Source organism: Anas acuta, chromosome 13, assembly GCF_963932015.1.
Source record: "Anas acuta chromosome 13, bAnaAcu1.1, whole genome shotgun sequence".
In the NCBI taxonomy this organism is placed as follows: domain Eukaryota; kingdom Metazoa; phylum Chordata; class Aves; order Anseriformes; family Anatidae; genus Anas; species Anas acuta.
Genome location: NC_088991.1, coordinates 6859850 through 6875900, shown reverse-complemented (window position 1 = coordinate 6875900; position 16051 = coordinate 6859850). Strand labels below are relative to the sequence as shown.

General features: G+C 68.4%; 3 protein-coding genes across 5 annotated transcripts; 1 reads left to right on the top strand and 2 right to left on the bottom strand.

Moving 5' to 3' along the window:
- Window positions 1-998: 998 nt before the first annotated feature.
- SASH3 (SAM and SH3 domain containing 3) lies at window positions 999-5436 on the bottom strand. Of its 3 annotated transcripts, none has more exons than XM_068697468.1 (8): window positions 5078-5436; window positions 3696-3791; window positions 3397-3546; window positions 3181-3325; window positions 2952-3103; window positions 2651-2857; window positions 2397-2547; window positions 999-2299 (listed from the first exon to the last, which is right to left on the bottom strand). In XM_068697468.1, the coding sequence occupies exons 1-8, from the start codon at window positions 5129-5131 to the stop codon at window positions 2112-2114; spliced, it is 1143 nt and encodes a 380-aa protein (XP_068553569.1). In that variant the 5' UTR covers window positions 5132-5436; the 3' UTR covers window positions 999-2111. The 3 variants fall into 3 exon arrangements, with proteins under 3 accessions (XP_068553569.1, XP_068553571.1, XP_068553570.1); XM_068697470.1 differs by having other exon boundaries at window positions 999-2296; XM_068697469.1 differs by having other exon boundaries at window positions 3181-3322.
- Window positions 5437-5580: 144 nt separating this feature from the next.
- On the bottom strand, window positions 5581-10151 carry XPNPEP2 (X-prolyl aminopeptidase 2). Its single transcript, XM_068697465.1, has 21 exons — window positions 10017-10151; window positions 9784-9857; window positions 9570-9680; window positions 9420-9483; window positions 9171-9275; window positions 9007-9093; window positions 8739-8885; window positions 8564-8665; window positions 8377-8458; window positions 7989-8184; window positions 7791-7880; window positions 7601-7710; window positions 7432-7509; window positions 7281-7352; window positions 7140-7200; window positions 6942-7011; window positions 6749-6853; window positions 6614-6673; window positions 6384-6460; window positions 6068-6166; window positions 5581-5908 (listed from the first exon to the last, which is right to left on the bottom strand). Exons 1-21 carry the CDS (start codon window positions 10060-10062, stop codon window positions 5693-5695), a joined length of 2052 nt encoding a protein of 683 aa, XP_068553566.1. The 5' UTR covers window positions 10063-10151; the 3' UTR covers window positions 5581-5692.
- Window positions 10152-13702: 3551 nt separating this feature from the next.
- Window positions 13703-15172, top strand: APLN (apelin). The gene is made up of 3 exons (XM_068697471.1): window positions 13703-13838; window positions 14347-14509; window positions 14606-15172. The coding sequence occupies exons 1-2, from the start codon at window positions 13763-13765 to the stop codon at window positions 14502-14504; spliced, it is 234 nt and encodes a 77-aa protein (XP_068553572.1). The 5' UTR covers window positions 13703-13762; the 3' UTR covers window positions 14505-14509; window positions 14606-15172.
- The last annotated feature ends 879 nt before the right edge of the window (window positions 15173-16051 follow it).

The following is a 16051-nucleotide window of genomic DNA, read 5'->3' as shown; positions in this document are numbered from 1 at the left end:
CTGCCCCGGGGGTGCCCGCAGGGTGTGCCAAGCTGCCGGGCAGGACCTGCCCGCGTCGCTGCCTCCCAGGCTCGCGCCGGGGCTGGCCGTGCTCCTCCTGGGTGCCTGCGCCCTGCACGGGCTCCCCCCGCCCTTCCCCGCTGGGCTGCGGCACGCCGCTCTGCGCAACCTCGGCCCCGGTTCTGTGTCGTGTTGTCGTGTCCCGTGCCCCCTCCTCCCCGCCCCTTGCCCTGCATTTCTCAGCCGTCCTTGGCTGGCTTTCAGAGCCTTCAGTTTTCCCCTCCAGGCTTTGCCGGCCGTCTTGGCTGCGCGGCGTCCTCCCCAGCAGAGGAGGGAGGAGAGGTTGGTGGCCACCCCTGGTGCCGTGGGCTCTTTTTCCACTGCAGCACCCCTTCCCCGGGGGCTCCCGCGGAGGCTGGAGGTGGAGGGAAGGCCGCGAGGTGCCCTGGCAGCTCTCCATCCCCATCCCCTGCCGGGTGTGCTCGGTGCTGCTGCCTCCCGCGGACATGCGGCAAATGGACGGTGGGTGGAGATGTGGCAGGGGCGGCCCAGCTCGCTTCTCCTCCCGGCAGCGCGTTCCTCCCGCCGTGCTCTCAGCACCGTGGCGTGGAGCAGAGCCGAGGGAGCCCGCTCCTCGAGCTGCTCCTCTTGGTGCTCCTTGCCAGCTCCTGAGCGAGCTCGGGGTCCCCCCACGCGGGGCTGGAGCCGCCGACACCCTATGGCCAGACCGGCTGCGGTGCCCTCGCTGGTCCCGTGCACGGCCCGCGGCAGCCAGAGCTGCCCCCTCCTCTCCTGCCTGCCCCCAACGCGCTACTGACCAAATCTCAAACTCGTTGCGAAAAGAAAAAAGTGTATTTTTTTGGTTTTACTAATCTATTTTCTAACGCGGTGTGTCGAGTGCTGCCTGCTGGGGCCGTCACAGATGCTGCCTGCACCTGTGGTTCCTGTCTGCTCTGTTCAGGTTCTTGTGAAGGAAGTGGGGGTAGGGTGAGGGTTGGTTTTTCTTTTTCTTTCTTTTTTCTTTTTTTTTTTTTTTTTCTTTTTGAAACAATGAAGGAAACTTAATTGGTTTGGAAAATGGCTGAGCTGTAGCCTCTGCCTCTCTCTGTTTATGCCTCCCGAAGCGGGCTGCCTCCTTCCCCGTCCCCTGGGGCTTTCCAGCCTCTGCATCTCCCACATCCACGGTGTGCTCCAGCCCGCCCCTGTCCTATCCGTGTCCTGCCGTCCTCTTCCCCGAGCCGTTGGGGCAGGTAGGAAGCAGACCGAAGGCCAGAGCACGCTTTTATTGAGCTCAAGCGCAAAGGAACAAACTCGGGGCCCAGCGGTCTGGCGCGGCGCGGGAGCTGGAGCTGGGTGAGTGCAGCCCTGAGAGCTGGGGCCGGGCGAGCGCTGCGCTGCCACCGAGCCCGGGGATTTGTCACCCGTGGGCTCCTCTGCTGCCGCCCTCCCTGCCTGGCTGCAAGGGGCTGTCCCGTGGGGTCCCTGGGGACGGCCCTGTCCACCTGCGGGCAGCGCGGTGCTCGGCTCTGCTCCTCCGCCGTCCCCTCCGGAGCAGGCTGCTGAGTGTCCGTGCTCCCCCCCCCCATCCTCCTGGGGCTGGGCTGCTCGCAGGGCTTGGCTGAAGCTCTCCCGGCGGCCTCCCGCTGTCTGCTTTGGCTGGGCAAGGAGGTGGACGGGGGAAGGCGGCACCTCCCTGCTGCTGGCGGCGTTTCCTTGCTGCCTCTGCTTGCTTGCACCCATCCGCGCAGCAGTGGGTGTGCTCTGTCCGTGCCATCCCTGTCCTCGCAGGCTCCCCTGCGCTCGTGTTTGCTCAGCCCAGCCAACGAGGGCTCCTGGAGGAGCTCCTGAAGCTGTGGACAACACGGGGCAAGCCCAGGAGGGGCGGCCCAGCCCCGGCTCGCAGACCTGCGGCATCACCTGGGCTCACCCAGGGTGTGGGGCAGTGCTGTGGGGCAGCGCAGAACGTCCCGGGGAGCAAACCTTGGGGGCTGAGCCCCCTGCAGAGCAGCTCCGGCCTTGGGGTCCCATCCCCGCGGCTCGCCCGCACCCCGGCAAGCTTCCCCTCCTGTCCGCTGCGGGGCCAGAGCCGGCAAAGCGCTTTTGGGGGGAGATCAGGAGGACTCCGCTGGGGACAGAGCCCCCGGCTGCCCCTCGGGGCCTGCCAGCTCAGCCTCCTCCCGGCTGCCGTCCAGCGTCTCGGATCCTTCGAAGCAGCCCGAGTCCCGCGGGATGTCCCCCTTGGGCTCCGAGGGCGAGGGCTGGGCTTCGGAGCTGTCACCTTCCTCTGACTCGCTGGCTGCTGGGGGCGAGAGGACGAAGCATCAGCTCCCCCCCCGCCCCGGCAGCCAGCACTGGGGACAGCGTGGGATGTCCCCTGCCACCCGCCCAGCCCTTACTGTCGTAATCCAGGAGGAGCTCGGCGGCCGTCAGCAGCTTGGCGCGGTGCTGGGGGTCCGTGATGTTCAGCTCGTTGAGGTGGGTCTCCCGCAGCTCCTTGAAGTCCTCCAGGGTCTGGTAGCCGTTCAGGAGCAGGGTGGAGGTGTGCTCCTGGGGTGGAGAGGGGAGGGGATGAGACTCCCTCATCCTCCTGCATCCTCGTCACGTCCCCTCCCCGCCTCTCCCGGGTGCCCCGTGGGTCCCCAACCCTCACCTGCAGGTTGATGCGCTCCAGCAGCTCGTGGAGCGTCTTGGGCTTGGGCCTCTTGCTCTTGCCCTGGCCCCGGCTCTTGCGGGCAGGGGCCATCTCCTCGGGGATGATGTCCACGTAGATGAACTTGAAGGAGCCCACCTTGTTGTTGAGCAGCCCCGTCCAGGTGCCCACGGGCGGCTTCTCGATGATGCCGATGATGTCCCCTTTCTGGCCCAAAAATGAGGGGGGGGGGTGAGGGAAGGAGCCACCGCCACCCCCCGCTCCTTCAGGACCATCCCCAGCCCTCCCAGCCCGTGCTCACCCGCAGCTTCAGCGAGTCCTTGTCGTAGGGGCTGGGCGTGAAGTCGGTGTGGACGCGGGCCCTGCCGCAGAAGGGGCCGGTGTAGGCTGGGCCCCCCTCCTCCAGCCTCAGGCTGTCCCGGTTGTTGGGGCCGGGGCTGGACGCCTCGCTGCCTGCGGAGGGGAGAGGGAAACGGGGTCAGGACAGGGTGAGGGTGAGGGGCTGGGGGCTGGCCGGGGGCCGTGCTCACCGCTGGACAGCTGCCGGCTGACGGCCGGGTGCCCGTCCTCCTCCAGCTCCATGTAGGACAGGGGCACCTTCTCGTGGCTCGGCTCCTCCGTGCTGCTGGTTGGGGACAGCGGGGACGGGGACCCCTCCTCCTCCGCCTCTGCCTGCTGGGGGGAGTGAGCTTAGTGCTGGGGAGCAGGGGCTTTAGCCCCACACCCCCCCAGGGCACCCCGCTCACCTTCCCCTCGGCCAGCGCCTTCACGGCCATCCTGCCCATCTTGCGGTTCATGGTGCGGGAGATGACCGCCCGCCACTTCTTGCCCAGCTTCATCCCGCTGCTCCGCGCCGCCTCCTCGGGGGCTGCGCTGCTGGGCTCATCCTCGGGGATCTGGCAAGGGGGGGGAGAAGGAGAGGGGAGGGCGCGCTGGGGCTGCGGGGCTCCCCGGGGAGCAGGACCCCGAAGCCGGGCACGGTTGAGCCCCCGGGGCTGGGGGAAGGGGGCTCAGGAAGGGGCTGTGGGCGAGGAGGGGCACTCACGTTCTCATCCAGGTTGAACTCCTTCTCGCTCGCCACCGGGGAGCTGACTTTGGCCTTGGCAAAGTCCTTGAAGCTGCTGGAGCGCTGGAGGGAGAGCTGGGGGCAGATGGAGAGGGGTGAGGGCTCCCCTCGCCTTGCTCCCCAAAATCCCACATGCCCCAGCGCTGCCTGAAGCCCTTCCCAAGCCCTTGCCCACAGCCGTGCGCCTTCCTCCCCTAGTTCTCCTTTTTGCCAGCTCAGCCCAGCATCATTTTCTCTTTATTTCTACCCCTCAGCCCACCAGACCCGGGCGAGGTGAAACCCTCTGCGCCTCCCTCGAGTCTCCTCGAGCCAAAACCTCCTTGCTTTGTGGTTACCACCCCGGCCTCGCTGCGTAGCCGCCCGCCCGGGGAGCATTGCGCGATCGGCTGGCGGCGGCGGCGGGGAGGAGCCGGTGTTGCAAGAGCAGCACCCGGCAAAACCACCAGCTCTGGGGGGGCACCGGCTGCCCCGCGGGGGCCGTGCCCACGGCAGCTCGGCAGAAATGGAGCGAGAGGGAAGTGAGAGCAGCGGGTGCGGCCGGGGCCGGGCAGGGGATGCCCAGCGGGGGCTCGCTGAGCTCTCCGGGACACCCCTGCTGCAGGGGGATGCTTCATCCAAATTTCCCCCCCGGCAGCCGGGTGCTTCCCAGAGCGGGACCTTGCCCTTCTTGGGCACACGGTGGTTGGCGAGGGACCCTCAGCCGGGGCCTGGCGGGGTCGTGCCGGTGCCGTGCCGGTGCAGGGCTGCTGGAGGAAGCAGCCGACACACGTGACGGGGCTGCAGCCTTGCGCTGCCTCGACCGCAGACACCTTGCTGGGAGCTGCGCGCCCGGCAGCCCGCGCGGCACCGCCGTCATCCTCTGCCCGGGCAGGAAATGGCAGCGGTCGCCCACACCGCGGGGAGCAGCGGGGTGGGGGAGGCTCTGCCCCCGGGTATGGCCCCACGGCTCCCTTTGGTCCCCCTGCCTGCACCCACACGAACTGGGGGGGGGTCTGAGCATCCCCGACCCGCTGCTGCTGCCTGCAGCGCCCTGGGGACGTGATGCTGCCCTCCTGCTGCTGCCTGTGGGCTGGGGGCAGATGGGGGCACTGGGTTGCAGCCGTGCGCCCCGGGGCCACAGCAGGGTGTGGGGCAAGGCAGCTGCGAGCAGGGACCGTGCAAGCAAGGTGACGGTGGCTTCGGTGGCAGGGCCCGGCTGCTGGCACTGCCATCCCCCAGCCCCAAGGGGCTCTGCCCCACGGCCACCCCAGCCGCCCAGACCGCATCTCCCCATCCTCCCTGCCCCACATCCTGCAGGTGGAGAGGGTGGGCATTTTGGGGGGGGAGGTTGGGGTGCAGGGTCTGCTCCGGTGTGCGCTCACCTTCCTGTGGCACGGCTCCTTGTCGCTGGCGTTGGAGGGCTTGCGGCGCAGCATGGTGCTGGGACCCCCCCGGGGGGCTGTGCGCGGCGCTGGACCGAGCGCCTGGCGGGGCACGTACCGAGGCGCCGGCACCGAGGCCGGGAAGCACACAGGAAGCCAGCAGTCACATGAGAGGTGCTCGCAGCGGCGCAGCTCGGGGCTCGCTTGCTGGGCCAGGAGGAAGGAAGACCTCCTCGAAGCATCTGCCCTGCCCAGGGCCCCCAGGAGGGGTGCCAGCCTCGCGCCCCGGTGCCCGCCACCAGTGCTGCTGATGGGCTCGGTGTCCACCCCAGGCAGAAGAGGAGGGTCCCCTGCCCAACTGCTGTGCCCCCTCCCCGTTCCCCTTCATCCTCCTTCGTGGGACATCGGGCTGGGATGTCCCCTGCGCCCTCAGGTTGTCCCCACGCTGCAGAAGGGCAGCTGGCCCCAGGTGGGACGGGCACACGGGCGCCTCACCCCCCCCGTCGGTGTTGACACTGTTTAATCGCAAGGATGAAAATAATAATAAAAAAAAAGGCAAAACGAGGAAGTGAGCGGTGGTGAGGAGAAGCTGCCTCGGCAGGGGAGGAGTCGGGGTCAGGCCTGCAGCCCCGCCAGCAGCACGGAGAGGAGCGAGCCCATGGCCAGCGTGCCCAGCGTGGTGGTGACGGTGACGGTGGCGGCGGCGCTGGCCAGCGGGAAGGGCTCGGTGTTCCTCTGCAGCCAGCGGTACTCCTCCTCCAGCTGCTGCCACTGCAGCTCCGGCCCCACGCGTGCCCGGATGGTCTCGTAGTAGGCGTTCAGGTACTTTATCTGCAACCAGAGGCAGCTGCAGGGGGCTGTCCCGGCGGTCCCAGCCCATCCCGGTCCCCTGGCCCCTCTGCACCTCTCCGTCCGTGTGTCCGTCCCTGCCTCGGCCCCGTTTGCCCACCCGGGCTCTGTTTGTTCACCCCCTCCCAGCGCCCCCCGTACCTGCTCCTGCGACAGGAGGCTGACGTCGATGAGGTTGCGGTCGTAGGGCACCAGCGACACCACCTCGAAGGTCAGGAAGGACTCCTCGCCGGTCGGGTGCTGCCGGGGGGAGGCCGTCAGGTGGGTGCCCCCTGCTCCTTGCCTGGCGCAGCCGCCCCCTGGCACTACAAGTCCAGTGATGGGAGCAGAGGAGGGGTCCCCGCCACCCCAGTGCCGTTCCCAAGCCCCCCACCCTCCTCTGTGCCCCCCCAGCCTGATGCAGAGCCCTGGGATCGGAGGTTGGCGTGGGAAGAGCAGGCAGCGGGGCCGGCGTTACCTTGGTCTGCGCCTCCACCACCAGGGCGACATCCTCGATGCGGATCCCGAACTCTCCATCCCGGTAGTAGCCGGGCTCTGAGGACAGGAGCGGTGCCAAGAAAGCGCCAAACCCCAGCAGCCCCCCCCCACCCCGAGCCCATGGAGAGCCCTGGACTGGCTCCCCAGCAGGGCAAAAATTTGGGCACCTTGGCACAGCCCCGCACCAGCCCCGCGCCGGGGGGCACCTACCGATGGAGGTGAACATGCCCGCGGCCAGCGGCACGTTGTTGGACTGGAAACCCACGGGCCCTGCGGGAAGGGGGAGACACCCTCAGGGGGGGAGCCCCGGTCCCGCTGTCCCCAAGCTGCCCCCCCAGCACCTACACTCGTGCACCGAGAGGAAGTTGCCGATGCCGTGGCCGGTCCCGTGGCCGTAGTTGAGCCCCACGTCCCAGAGCGCCCGGCGGGCAAAAGCCTCCACGTTTCTGCCTGGAGGGCGAGGAGGTGAAAGGGGGGGGCTGGAGAGCGGGGAGGGCACCCCCTGCCCTGCTCGCCCCGTGCTGGATGTGGCACCCACCGGCCGTGTTGGGGGGGAAGACGAGGCGGGAGAGGTCGATGTTGCCCATCAGCACACGGGTGTAGGCTTCCTGAGGGCGGCACGGGGTGGGGGCTGAGCGTGGTGCAGAGGGGATGTCCCCGTCCCCCCCCCTCAACGCATCCAGCCTCCGGCCACAGCCCCAGCTCCGTGGCTGGGACGGCCCCGTGGTGCCAGCACCTTCTGCAGCGGGGTCGGCGTGCCCCAGTGCACGGTCCGTGTGATGTCCGTGGTGCCATCCCTGCAGAAAGGGGGACGTGAGCCCCAAATCCTGCAGGGCTGGGCACAGGGTGGGACGGGGGCAGGGGGTGGGATACACACAGGTACTGCCCGCCGGTGTCCGCCAGGTACATCTCATCCACTGACAGCTTCCTTCGGGTGGTGTTGGATGGGCTGGGGAGGAGAAGGGGGGGGGTTTGCTGGTACCCGGGACCCCCTCCAGCTCCGCATCCCCCAGCCCCCGACCCCAAACCTGTAGTGGGCGAGCGCCGCGTTGAGCCCGCTGGCGGAGATGGACTCGAAGCTGGGCCCGCGGTTGTGCTGCTGGGCCCTGGAAGGCAGCAAGGGGAGAGAGAGAGAAATGCCGGGGGGGGGTCCCTGGCACCCTGCGCTGCCCCCCCCCCGGGTGCGGCGGCACTGACCGTCGGAGAGCATCGACGTGGCGGGCACCCAAAAACTCGTCCACCTGCCCCTGCGGCACCGTCTGCTCCAACCACAGCAGGTACTGGATGACGGCCACCGCGTCCCGGACCTGGGCACGGCCCCATTGGCATCAGCACCCCCCCAAAAAAACCTTCTGCTGGGGGGTGAGGAGGAGGGGACGGCCCTTACGTGAGCGGCTCGCAGCAGCTCCTGCTCCTTGCTGTTCTTCACCGCCTTGGCCAGCATCACCGGGGAGTAGCTGTCCTCCAGCAGCTTCTCCTGCGAAGGAGCCGCTTGGGGGGGCACGGCCACCCCGTTCCCAGCCCCAGCAGCCAGCCTCGGAGCCGGAGGGGGGTGTCACGGCCCCGTGGGGTGCATCATCCTCACCTGGGGGATGACCCCGTAGAGGCCGTAGGTGGTGTACTCGGTGCCGAGCCAGACGGTGACGTTGCCCTGGGCGTAGCGCTGGAGGTGGGCGCGTGCCTGGCTGTAGTTGTGCAGCTCCACGCAGAGCGGCCCCGGGCAGCCACCCCGCAGGGACTGCCATGCCTCCGCCGTCAGCCGCCCCTCGTCCACGAACAGGCTGCGGGCAGGACGTGGGATGGCCCCCGGAGCCCCCCCAGCCCTCCCCAACCTGGCCGCGGGGGCACGGCGGCGGAGGGGAAGGGGCTGGGGGGCTGGCGGTGGGAGCTGGGGGTGGTTTTATAGGATGGGGGGGAAGAAGGGAAAGGAAGGGTCAGGGCAGGATGCGTCCCCACGGGGAGGTGCTGCCCACCTTATGTTGGTGCTGGTCAGGAGCGTGTAGGAGTAGAAGACGGGGTTGTAGGGGATGTCGTCTCCACGGAGGTTGAAGAGCCCTGCGGGGTGGGGAGGACGTCAGGACCTGCGTCCACCGCTGGCCCTGGTTTGCTGCTCCAGGTCCCAGCCCCGGTGGTGATCCCAGCCCCAGTGAGGCCACTCACAGGCGGTCTCCTCCAGCCCCGAGAGCAGCAGGGCCGTGGGGCTCCGGGTGTGCTCCTCCATCTGCTGCCGGATCCCGGTCACCTTCTCCTGCCAGCTGCTCCCTGGGAGATGGGGGTGAGCCAGCACCCCCAAAAAATATAAAGGCCAGGGTGTGTTTGGGTGGGGGCTCTGTACCTGTGAACTCTGCCGGGAGGCTGTAGATGTTGCTGGAGGCCGGAGGGGGTCTCTGGTCGCCCCACACTTGGTCCACGAGGTTGGTCTCTATGGGCACCAAAGCCCTGCCCGAGCCCTGCAGAGCCTGGCTGTAGCTGTTCCAGGTGTCTGAAGGGGAAAAGCAGCCCGTGGAGGGGGGGGCACGAAGCAGAGACCTCCCTCTCCACACCCAGGGGCCGCTCGTGCACCCCATCATGTAGGGTCCCCCCCCCGTGCCGGCCAACCCTACCGATGGAGAAGAGGAAGGGGTCCAGGCTGACGTTGCCCCCTGCGGGAACCCACTCCAGGATCCACTGCCCGATGGACTTGATCCACGCTGCAAGAGAGGGCCGGCTGGTGGAGGATTGCAAGCGGGGACCCCCCCCAGCCCCCCCCAGCCCCCCCTGCCCTGACTTGTCTTCTGCAGCTCCCAGTTGCAGTCCAGTTGCCGCTCCGCCTGCGTCCAGTAGCGGCTGTCGGTCCACAGGGCCGCCCTGTCCAGTGTCACCACCACGGTGCCTGGGGTGGCAGCGAGGGCTCAGGCATCGCCTCTCCCCCCCCTGCCAGGCTCCCCCAGGTCCTGCAGGTGCCCCTGGGGACCCCCCCAGGGTGGGGAGCCCAGCGGCCCGGGGGTGGTCCCCGGGGTGGCGAGGATGCTCTCACCCGCGGAGCCGGTGAAGCCGGTGAGCCAGCCCAGACGGGAATCCCTCTCGGCGATGTACTCGCTCTGGAGAGGAGGATGGGGCCGTGAGAAGTGGCCGGGGGGGGGCCATCCCGCACCCTGGGACACGGGGGGGGGGGCTGTCCCCTTACCATGTGGGCGTCCGTGGAGGGCACGATGTAGGCGTGGGCGCTGTGGGCGCGCATGGTGTCCCGCAGCGCGGCGAGCCGTGCCGTGGTGTTGGTGGCCGTGGGGGGCAGGTACTGGTGGTGGGGGCATTTTGGAGGTGGTGGGTTTTTGTTTTTTTTTTGGAGTGGGAGCCCTGCATGGGGCTCCCTGGGGGGTGTGGGCGCTGGGGGGACTCACCGGTGGGTCCGCAGAGCAGTCCCGAATGTCGGTCCGGGGGGAGGCGGCTTGCTGCGACCATCCTGGGGGGCAGGCTGGGGTGCAGGGGGAGCCCAGAGCATCAGGAGGGGCTCCAGCTCCTGCTCAGCCCCAGGCAGAGGCACACGGCCCCTGGCACGCCTTGGGGCCACGATGGGGTCTGGATCTGGTCCCTGTCCCCACCCGGCCCCGCCACGGGGACGTCTCCCACGTACCCTGCAGAAGGAGCAGCCAGGCTGCGATCCACCGGGAGGGCTGCATGGCTGCTGGGCAGCCCCCGAGCTGCTGGCAGAGGAAGGGACGTTTCGTTTTGCTTGGATCCGGGGTCCCTCCTCCTGCGCCTTTGCCCCAGGGGCGGGGGGATGCCGGCTGACAACCCCCGAGCAAATATGGGGGGGGGTCGTTGCCCTATTCACTGAGTGCTTCTCCCTTCCAGATAACCAGATAACAGTAAACAGCCAAAGCCGCACAAAGTCCAAAGATCCTCCTGGAAGCAGAGGTGGAGCTGTGCCAGCTCAGCCTGGCACGAACCAGCTGCCCGGGCTGCTAACCCGGCACCGAGAGCTCTGTGGGGTGCTGCTGCGTCCCCCGTGCCCCCCGGGGAACCCCTTGTCCAGAAATACCCCCCCAGGGACGAGGCTGTCCCGTGGAGCGGGGCTGTGGGCACGGCACCGTCCTCACCCGGCTCTGCGAAATGTCACCCCCGAGGTGGGGGTGCGGTGAGGGCATCCGGGGTGCTGTGCAATGGCAAAGGGGCTGGGGGGGCTGAGCTGAGCTCCTGAACCTCTCTCCAGTGCGTGTGGAAGAGTTTTGGGGCGGCAGAAACACGTGCAGGGCCCCGAGTGGAAGCACAGCACGCCCTCAGCACGCGCTCTGGCTAACGGAGCGACGGGAAGAATAAATTCAGCTCCCGTTGGTGTGCCGGGCTCGAAAGGCTGGCGAAGGAGACAAAAGGAATATTTTAGCATCCTAGCGAGACAGGAGGCACATTTGGCAGTGGCGCACAGAGGGAGGGAGCAGGCTGAGACACCAAACCATGCGCACGGGCTGGGGACCTGCACCCGCACCCGAGGGTGGTGCCGGCTGGGCAGTGCCCTTCGTCCCTCTGAGCCCGTGCGCTCAGGACTTACCGTGGTCTCCACCTTGCAAAAAAAGCTGATGCGAGGCATAACGAGCCTGTGAGCCCGGGGCCTGCCACGTTTATGGCACGCGTATTTCCTCTGCCTGGTTTAATGACTGCTCCGCCGCCGCTGGAGGGAAAGCCCGGCTGCAGCGGTGCCCGTCCAAGGTGGTGGGTGCTGCCGGGGGGAGATGTGCGGTGCCAGCCCCCTCCAGCACCGTGGCAGCAGGACCTCGTGCAGCAGGATGCAAGCTGCTGGGTGGCTGGTAGGGCCTACAGTAAACAAACAGGTGCTTCACAAGCAAACCTCCCTGAGAAAACACCAGCTGGGCAGCGGGCTCCGTGCCATGGGCGGGGAGGGGGCTCTGCCGGCTCTGGCCCCAGTCCCGGGGCATCTCCCACGCGAGTTTTTGCCCCCCTGCCCCGGCTCCCTCCCCGCCGTGCCATCCAGCAGGCAGTGATGCTGCGCCCCGGGCCGTGTCGCTGGGGTGCTGCTGGCCACGAGGTGGCACCACGACCCTGCTGCGGGCTGTCCCCTGTCCCCTGTCCCATCCACTGTCCCCTGTCCTCTGTCTCCTGTCCCCTGCAGAGCCCGGGGGGAGCAGGGGGGAAGCAGCAGGAGCCAGAGGCATCGCCCCCGTGTCTGCAGCCACGCTGAGCCCGGGCGCAGTCGTGTCACGGGTGGGTCGGGGTCACCTCCCCGGGTCCCCCCTTTGGGTTCTCCCCAGGCTGGGGCTGTGGAAGGGTCATGCAGGGGGGGGTCTGTGCCCCCACAGCTCCAAGCAGGGGCAGGACAGGGCCAGGTGGGGGGACAGCAGCGACCACGAAGCTGCCCACGATTGTCACGGGCACAAAAAGTTTCTGGAGGATGCGTCGGGCAGGTTGTCACCGCGACCACTGGGCAGCGCTTTGCTTCCACCCTGGTAATTAGCAAACCGTGCTAATCACCAAATCACAGAATCAGCTGGATTGGGAGAGAGCTCCAAGACCACCCAGCCCAAACTCCGACCCGACGCTTCCAAGCCCTTCACTAACCCACATCGCCAAGCTCGACATCTGCGGCGCATCCAAGGCGCTCCCCGGGCAGCGTCAACCGGACGAGGCTCATCCAGCGCCGCGCGTCCGGTGGGGCCCGGCCCTCCCGCGGGAGCTTTCCTCGAAGACGGGGCCGGAGGAAGGCTTGGGGGAGACATCCTCCCTTTGTGGGCTATTGTTAGCCTTCCGCCACCTGCGGGGCTGCGCCGTGACTCAGGCCGGGGTGATGCGCCCGAGCAAACAGGACGCGCGCGGGGCGGGAGGGAGCCCGCTGCGGCCCCAGGAATGCGGAAGCGAGGGCGCTAAGTAGCTGATAGCCGGAGAAAAGCCCCCCCGTGATGGACAGGCTGGGAGATCCTGGCTGATGGACACAATGGGGGGGACGTGGGGGTCGCTGCTCTGTCGGCAAAGCACCCCCAGGTCCTGCCCGTGTGGGTGTCTCGGCTTCCACCACGTGGGTGCCTGCAGGAGGTGTCACATCGTGGCTGTGGGGACGTGGAGCTGTCACTTCCCTTTGTCCATCTGCAGATCCCCACTCGTGTCCTGGCCGTGCCTCAGTCGTTACCGTGTTGGTGACCTTACAGGGACAGTTTTGGGGTGCCTCGTGTGGGGGTCTTGCACCTCGGCTGCCCTGGTCTGCACGGAAGCGTTGGGGTTGGAGGGGACCTCTCCATGTCACCTGGCATCCCCTGCTCAGGCAGGGGCACCCAGAGCAGGTTGCCCAGCACCACTTCCCTCCTGCTTTTAAATCTCACCAAGGGGGGAGGCCCCAGAGCCCCTCTGGTCACCCCCACAGTAACGCAGGCTCCCTGAAGGTCAGACATTAACACGCCGCGGTTCAGTTTTTGCCTCTTGCCTCTTGTCCTGTTGTCGTGGTCATCGTCTTCAGAAGAGCCTGGCTCTGTTCCCTTTGCGCTCTCCTTTCAGGCTCACAGAACAGGCCAGGTTGGCAGGGACCTCAAAGCCCACCCAGTTCCCACCCCCTGGCCATGGGCAGGGACCTCTCCAGGTTGCCCAAAGCCCCATCCAACTTGGCCTTGAGCATCTCCAGGGATGGGGCACCCCCAGCTCCTCTGGGCAGCCTGGGACAGGGCCTCACTGCCCAGAGCTGAGCGCAGGGCTCCAGGAGGGGTCTCAGGGGGGCAGAGCAGAGGGGGACAATCCCGTCCCTCGCCCTGCTGCCCACGCTGCTGTGGGTGCAGCCCAGGACACGGGTGGCTTTCTGGGCTTCAAGCACACGCTGCCAGCTCACGTGGAGCTTCTCATCCACCAACACCCCCAGGTCCTCCTCAGGGCTGCTCTCAATTGCTGGGCGCAGAGGCGAGACCGAACGCCTTCCCTTTTTCCCCTCCTAAAAACGGGGTGAGGTTTCCCCTCTTCCACTCAAAGGAGACTTCACCTGACCACCACGGCTTCCCAGACCCGACGGGGAGAGGCTCGGCAGCTCCCACCAGCTCCCTGGGGACCCTCGGATGCGCCCCATCGGCTCCCCCCCGCCTTGTGCGCGCTCAGCCCGGTGCCTACCGCGGGGCTCTGCATCCCCGGAGCGGCACCGGGGGGGACGTGGCCAGGACGGCAACGGGGGGGTCCCGGAGGGCCGGGGGGGGGCTCAACCTCTGCGGGCGGAGGGGGCGGAGCGGGGCGGGCGGCGGAGCCCCCCCGGGGCGGGCGTGCGGCGGGGCCGGGCCGGGCTCTCGCCGCCTACAAATGCGGCGATCCCGGAGCGGGGCCGCCACCGCCGCCGCCCCCGCCGCCCCCGCCGCTTCCCCCCCCCAGCCAGCGGCTCCCCCCCGTGCCCGGCGGAGCATGGCGGAGCGGCGCTGGCTGCTGCTGCTGCTGCTGCTGCTGCTCCTCTGCCTCGCCCTGGCCGCCGCCGCCGCGGGTGAGTGCGGGGCCCGCTGCGGGGCGGAGAGGTCGGGGGGGGGCGCGGCGGCTGGCAGGGAAGCGGCGGCCCCCGGGCGAGGGGGGAGGACAAAGCGCTTTTCAGGGAGGTAACAAACCTCGCTCTGTCCGCCCCCGGGGCAGCGGGGCCGGGAGCCGGCCCGCCCAGGGCCCCCGCAAGCGGCCGTGCCACCGGGTGCCGGGGTCCCGTCGGGTGCGCAAAGGGCGCAGCGCCCCCGAGCCCCCGCTGCCGGCTGAGGGCTGGGGAGGTGGGGAGGGGGCTGCGGGGGGCTTCGGGGAGCCGGGGGGCTTTGGGGTGGGCAGAGGGAGCCGAGTCGGGGCCGTGCCCGTGGCAGTGGCTGCGCTCCCTGCAGGTGGCCCGGCGGCTCCAAAGCCAGGAGGGCGCCGCAGCATCCCCATCCCTCGCGCAGGTGGTGGTGGATTTTTATTTTTTCTTTTTTTTTTTTTGGGGTAAGGGGACACGGCTAACGCTCTTCTTGCCATCCCAGGGCCGCTGCCGGATGGGACGGGGCCGCAGCGGGGCCGCATCCGAGTCCTGGTGCGGCCGCGGGGTGCGCGGCGCGGGGCTGGGCAGCGGGCGGGTGGGTGGCGAAAGCTCCGCCGCCCCCGGCCCCGGCTGTCCCACAAGGGCCCCATGCCCTTCTGACCCAGGTGAGTGGCTGTGGGGCACTTTGGGGGGGAACTTGGGGACACCACACGGTGCTGCTGGGCTGGGGCTCATCTCACCGCGCTTCTCTCTCGTTGTAGGGTCGCCAGCAGCCCTCCAGGGACGCCTGCCCCACTGCCAGCCCTGCTCCCTAGCCTGGTCTGCTCGGCCCTAAGCCCCCTGCGTGGGGGTCCCAGCCGTGAGCCCCGGGCTGGCGACACCTCCACCACCGTGGCTGTCCCCGGGTCGTGTCCCGTGGGTGGCACCGCGTTCCCTCGCCGCCTCCCGGGCTTTGCCCTGTGCCCGGCTCACCGGGTGCGTGGGCTTTGCAAAAAGCACTTTGTAGGGCAGAGGAGCTCCCTCCCTGCCCCGTCCCTGTCGCCCACCTGCCCCGGCAGCGTGGCTGGGGAGGGTCTATTTATTCTCGTGGTGCTGACCCCGCCTGAGCTGCCCTCCCCTCCTTGGCCACCTCTGCAGGACCCCCGGGGCGTGGGGTGCCCACCCGGGGGGTGCCCTCCCATGGGGGTCTCTGCGTGAAGCACTAACGGATGCCAAAGGGGGGCCGTAGTGGTGGTGCCGGGCCCTGGTGGTCACCGTGTCTCTCGTGTCTGTAAAGATTTGTTCTGTGTAAATACATCTTTATAATAAAGAGCTATGATGACAATAAACGCTTGTTTTCGGCGCGGTGGCGGCCGGGCCGGCTGGACCAGGGGCTGGGACGAGGTCTGCAGCCCTTGGGGCCGTGGAGAGATGCTTGGTGCCCTGCGAGGGGCACAACCTGTCCCGTCCTGGTCTCAGTCCCTGTCCCTCAGGGTGCTGATGCTGTACCCGATGCTGCAACAGCAGCTGGGGCTGGGGCTTGTGCATCTCACCAGCTGAAAGCAATGTCTCGTTGCCGTGGTTACTGGCGATCGGTGCCGGGTGGGTGCAGCGCCCAGGGTGGGGAGAGGGACCTCAGGCTGAGCCTGGCACTGGGGGGGGGGCATGGGGCGATGGGACAGGATGGGACGGGCACTGCTGGAGCTGCTGGAGCTGCCCTGGTTCTCTGGGACCCCGTCCTGGGCACCTTTGGCTCTTCTGCTATCACGCCCTGGGGCTGCCGGACCTGCACCCCCCCAGCCTAGCACCACCAGCCCCGCTGGCCACAGGGGAGCAGCGGTGGGTGCCTCTGGCATCCCCTTCCCTGGCGTCCCTGTCCCTTGCATCCCTATCTCTGGTGTCCCTATTCCTGGTGTCTCTATTCCTGGCGTCCCTGTCCCTGGCATCCCTGTCTCTGGTATCTCTATTCCTGGTGTCCCTGTCCCTGGTGTCTCTATTCCTGGCATCCTTGTCCCTGGTGTCCCAATTCCTGCTGTCCCCCTCTCTGCTGTCCCCATCCCCACAGGCAGGTGAGCAGCTGCAGGCACCTGGGCCCTGCCATCCCCATCCCTGGTGTCCCGGCTCCCTGCATCCTCACCCCTGCTCTCTCTGTCCCTGTTTTCCCCCTCCCTGGTCCCTCACATGCCCATGGAGAGGGGCAGCAGCTTAGGGCCGAGAGGGTCTTGCAT

Excerpts from the sequence above, each read along its gene's own strand:
- SASH3 (XM_068697468.1), bottom strand. The coding sequence starts at position 5,131 with ATGCTGCGCCGCAAGCCCTCCAACGCCAGCGACAAGGAGCCGTGCCAC. Across the intron at positions 3,547-3,695 it reads AGTTCAACCTGGATGAGAAC|ATCCCCGAGGATGAGCCCAG; the intron begins GTGAGTGCCCCT and ends CCCCCTTGCCAG. Across the intron at positions 2,300-2,396 it reads GCTCCTCCTGGATTACGACA|CAGCCAGCGAGTCAGAGGAA; the intron begins GTAAGGGCTGGG and ends TCTCGCCCCCAG.
- XPNPEP2 (XM_068697465.1), bottom strand. The coding sequence starts at position 10,062 with ATGCAGCCCTCCCGGTGGATCGCAGCCTGGCTGCTCCTTCTGCAGG. Across the intron at positions 7,881-7,988 it reads TCTACGGGGTCATCCCCCAG|GAGAAGCTGCTGGAGGACAG; the intron begins GTGAGGATGATG and ends GCTCCTTCGCAG. Across the intron at positions 7,012-7,139 it reads CGCCGACCCCGCTGCAGAAG|GAAGCCTACACCCGTGTGCT; the intron begins GTGCTGGCACCA and ends TGCCGCCCTCAG.
- APLN (XM_068697471.1), top strand. The coding sequence starts at position 13,763 with ATGGCGGAGCGGCGCTGGCTGCTGCTGCTGCTGCTGCTGCTGCTCCTC. Across the intron at positions 13,839-14,346 it reads CCTGGCCGCCGCCGCCGCGG|GGCCGCTGCCGGATGGGACG; the intron begins GTGAGTGCGGGG and ends TTGCCATCCCAG.